The sequence below is a fragment of the Mandrillus leucophaeus genome, unplaced genomic scaffold (genome assembly GCF_000951045.1).
Source record: "Mandrillus leucophaeus isolate KB7577 unplaced genomic scaffold, Mleu.le_1.0 Scaffold232, whole genome shotgun sequence".
NCBI classification, from domain to species: domain Eukaryota; kingdom Metazoa; phylum Chordata; class Mammalia; order Primates; family Cercopithecidae; genus Mandrillus; species Mandrillus leucophaeus.
Genome location: NW_012102388.1, coordinates 2,054,981 through 2,056,588, shown reverse-complemented (window position 1 = coordinate 2,056,588; position 1,608 = coordinate 2,054,981). Strand labels below are relative to the sequence as shown.

At 50.6% G+C, this 1,608-nt stretch overlaps 1 protein-coding gene across 1 annotated transcript in view; it reads right to left on the bottom strand.

The window, feature by feature from the left end:
• Positions 1-1,061, bottom strand: part of ADGRD1 (adhesion G protein-coupled receptor D1) — a 212,557-nt gene extending 211,496 nt beyond the window's left edge. The window contains exons 1-2 of the mRNA XM_011981953.1: positions 438-1,061; positions 309-345 (exon numbers count right to left, since the gene is read on the bottom strand). Coding sequence (XP_011837343.1) covers positions 309-345; positions 438-503 — 103 coding nt within the window. The 5' untranslated portion in view covers positions 504-1,061. The remainder of the gene's footprint in view (positions 1-308; positions 346-437) is intronic.
• Positions 1,062-1,608: the final 547 nt, after the last annotated feature.

Below are 1,608 nucleotides of genomic sequence, written 5' to 3'. Positions count from 1 at the left end.
AAGAAAGAAAGAAAGAAAGAGACAGACAAGGCATTCAAATGGAGGAGATCCTATTTCCTGAATCACAACGTTTCATATGACCCAGCTCAAGGGGCCCAGAACCGCTTCTCCGTCCACCGCTCGGCCGGTGAGGGGTAGCGGAGCTGCTCAGGGTCAGAGCGTGTGGTGGGGCAGTGAGGTCGAGGACCAGGAGCCCAGCAAGGGCCATTCGCTGAGGCCTCAGAGATGAACAAGTGGGCTGTTCCTGGGATACCACACTAGGCAGGGAGGGGAGGGCGGTGCTCAGCGTGAGAAGGAAACAGTCTTACCTGGATGGTCCTGCGATCTGGAGTAGACACCACGCACCTGCACACAAAAGACCACAGTGTGAGAGACGCTCGGGGAAAGCCTCCGGAGAAACCGAGCCCGTCTCCATCCTGGCCACTTGGGGACATTACCTGAAAGTTGTAACAAAATAGCAGCAGGCGGGAGCACCAGCAGCACAGCCGCAGCAGCTTTGCCATGGCTTTCCGGGAGGTCAAAGCTCGGAGCCAAGTGAAATTCCTGAGGGTCTGTGAGAACGGGACCTCTTAACCTTCACTTCCTTGGAAAAGGGACATTTTCACAGGTTCCAGTGGGAAAAAAAAAAGTTCTGTCTCCTTAAAGTTTGTGAAACGCAGCTGTTTTGGAGACCTAATGGGTGTTTCTTCCTTGTCTCAAAACTTGAGATTCTTCAGTGATCAATAAACACGTTGCGATGACCAGAGCAGCTGTGGAATGCAGGGAGGAGAAACCCAAATCCGACTCACAGTCCTGGGAAAGCAATCCCAGGTCACCACTGTGACCGCGACCTGCGCCCGGGGACGGGAGGCTGTTTGTCCTGCGGTGTTTTCTTTTTATTTCAAAAGCCTCCGTTTGTCTCGGTCAGGTTTGGTGCTTCCCTTTTCTCTGAAGAAGGTTTTGTGCGTGGTTTTTCCCTGGAGCGCCCGCCTGCTCCTCGGACTCGTCCTGCGGCCGCTCTGGAGCTCCTTCTGGTCTGGCTCAAGTTCACACCTCCGTCCCGCTCTCTGGGTGGAGAGGGAGTGAGTGATGTAAGTCTCTCTCCTCAAACCTTGTTCTGTTCTCCTTCTCTATTTATATCCCCACTGCTGTGTCCTTCCTGGGTCCTAACTCCAGCCTCTTAACAACAACTGAAATATTTTCAGGATCTCAGGCTCAGAATCAAACCAGACAGACATGGGCTGTGTGTGTGTTACTGATGCCTTCTGGTCGGCACCCTCGAAGTCAGCATAAATATTAATAAATACAAAATGCAAAACAAACCATAAACTCTGTTTAGATCTGAGTCTTGTTTGCCTCCGAGAAAGAATAAAGTTGATAGAGGGATGGAAAAGAAAAACCAGCACACCCACTGTGCCCTCCATATTAAGTGTTTACCACATTTTTCTCTTTAATCCTTTCAGACGTCAGTGAAAGCTACAGAATTAATTACAAGGTACGCTGCCCAATTATACCATACCGCATATCCCCCCACCCCAGCACCAGGAGGATGTTCTCAGTGTGATAGAAAAGAGCCCCTTCGCCAGACATGCCTCAGTTTACCCAAGACCAAAGTTTATCCGATCTATT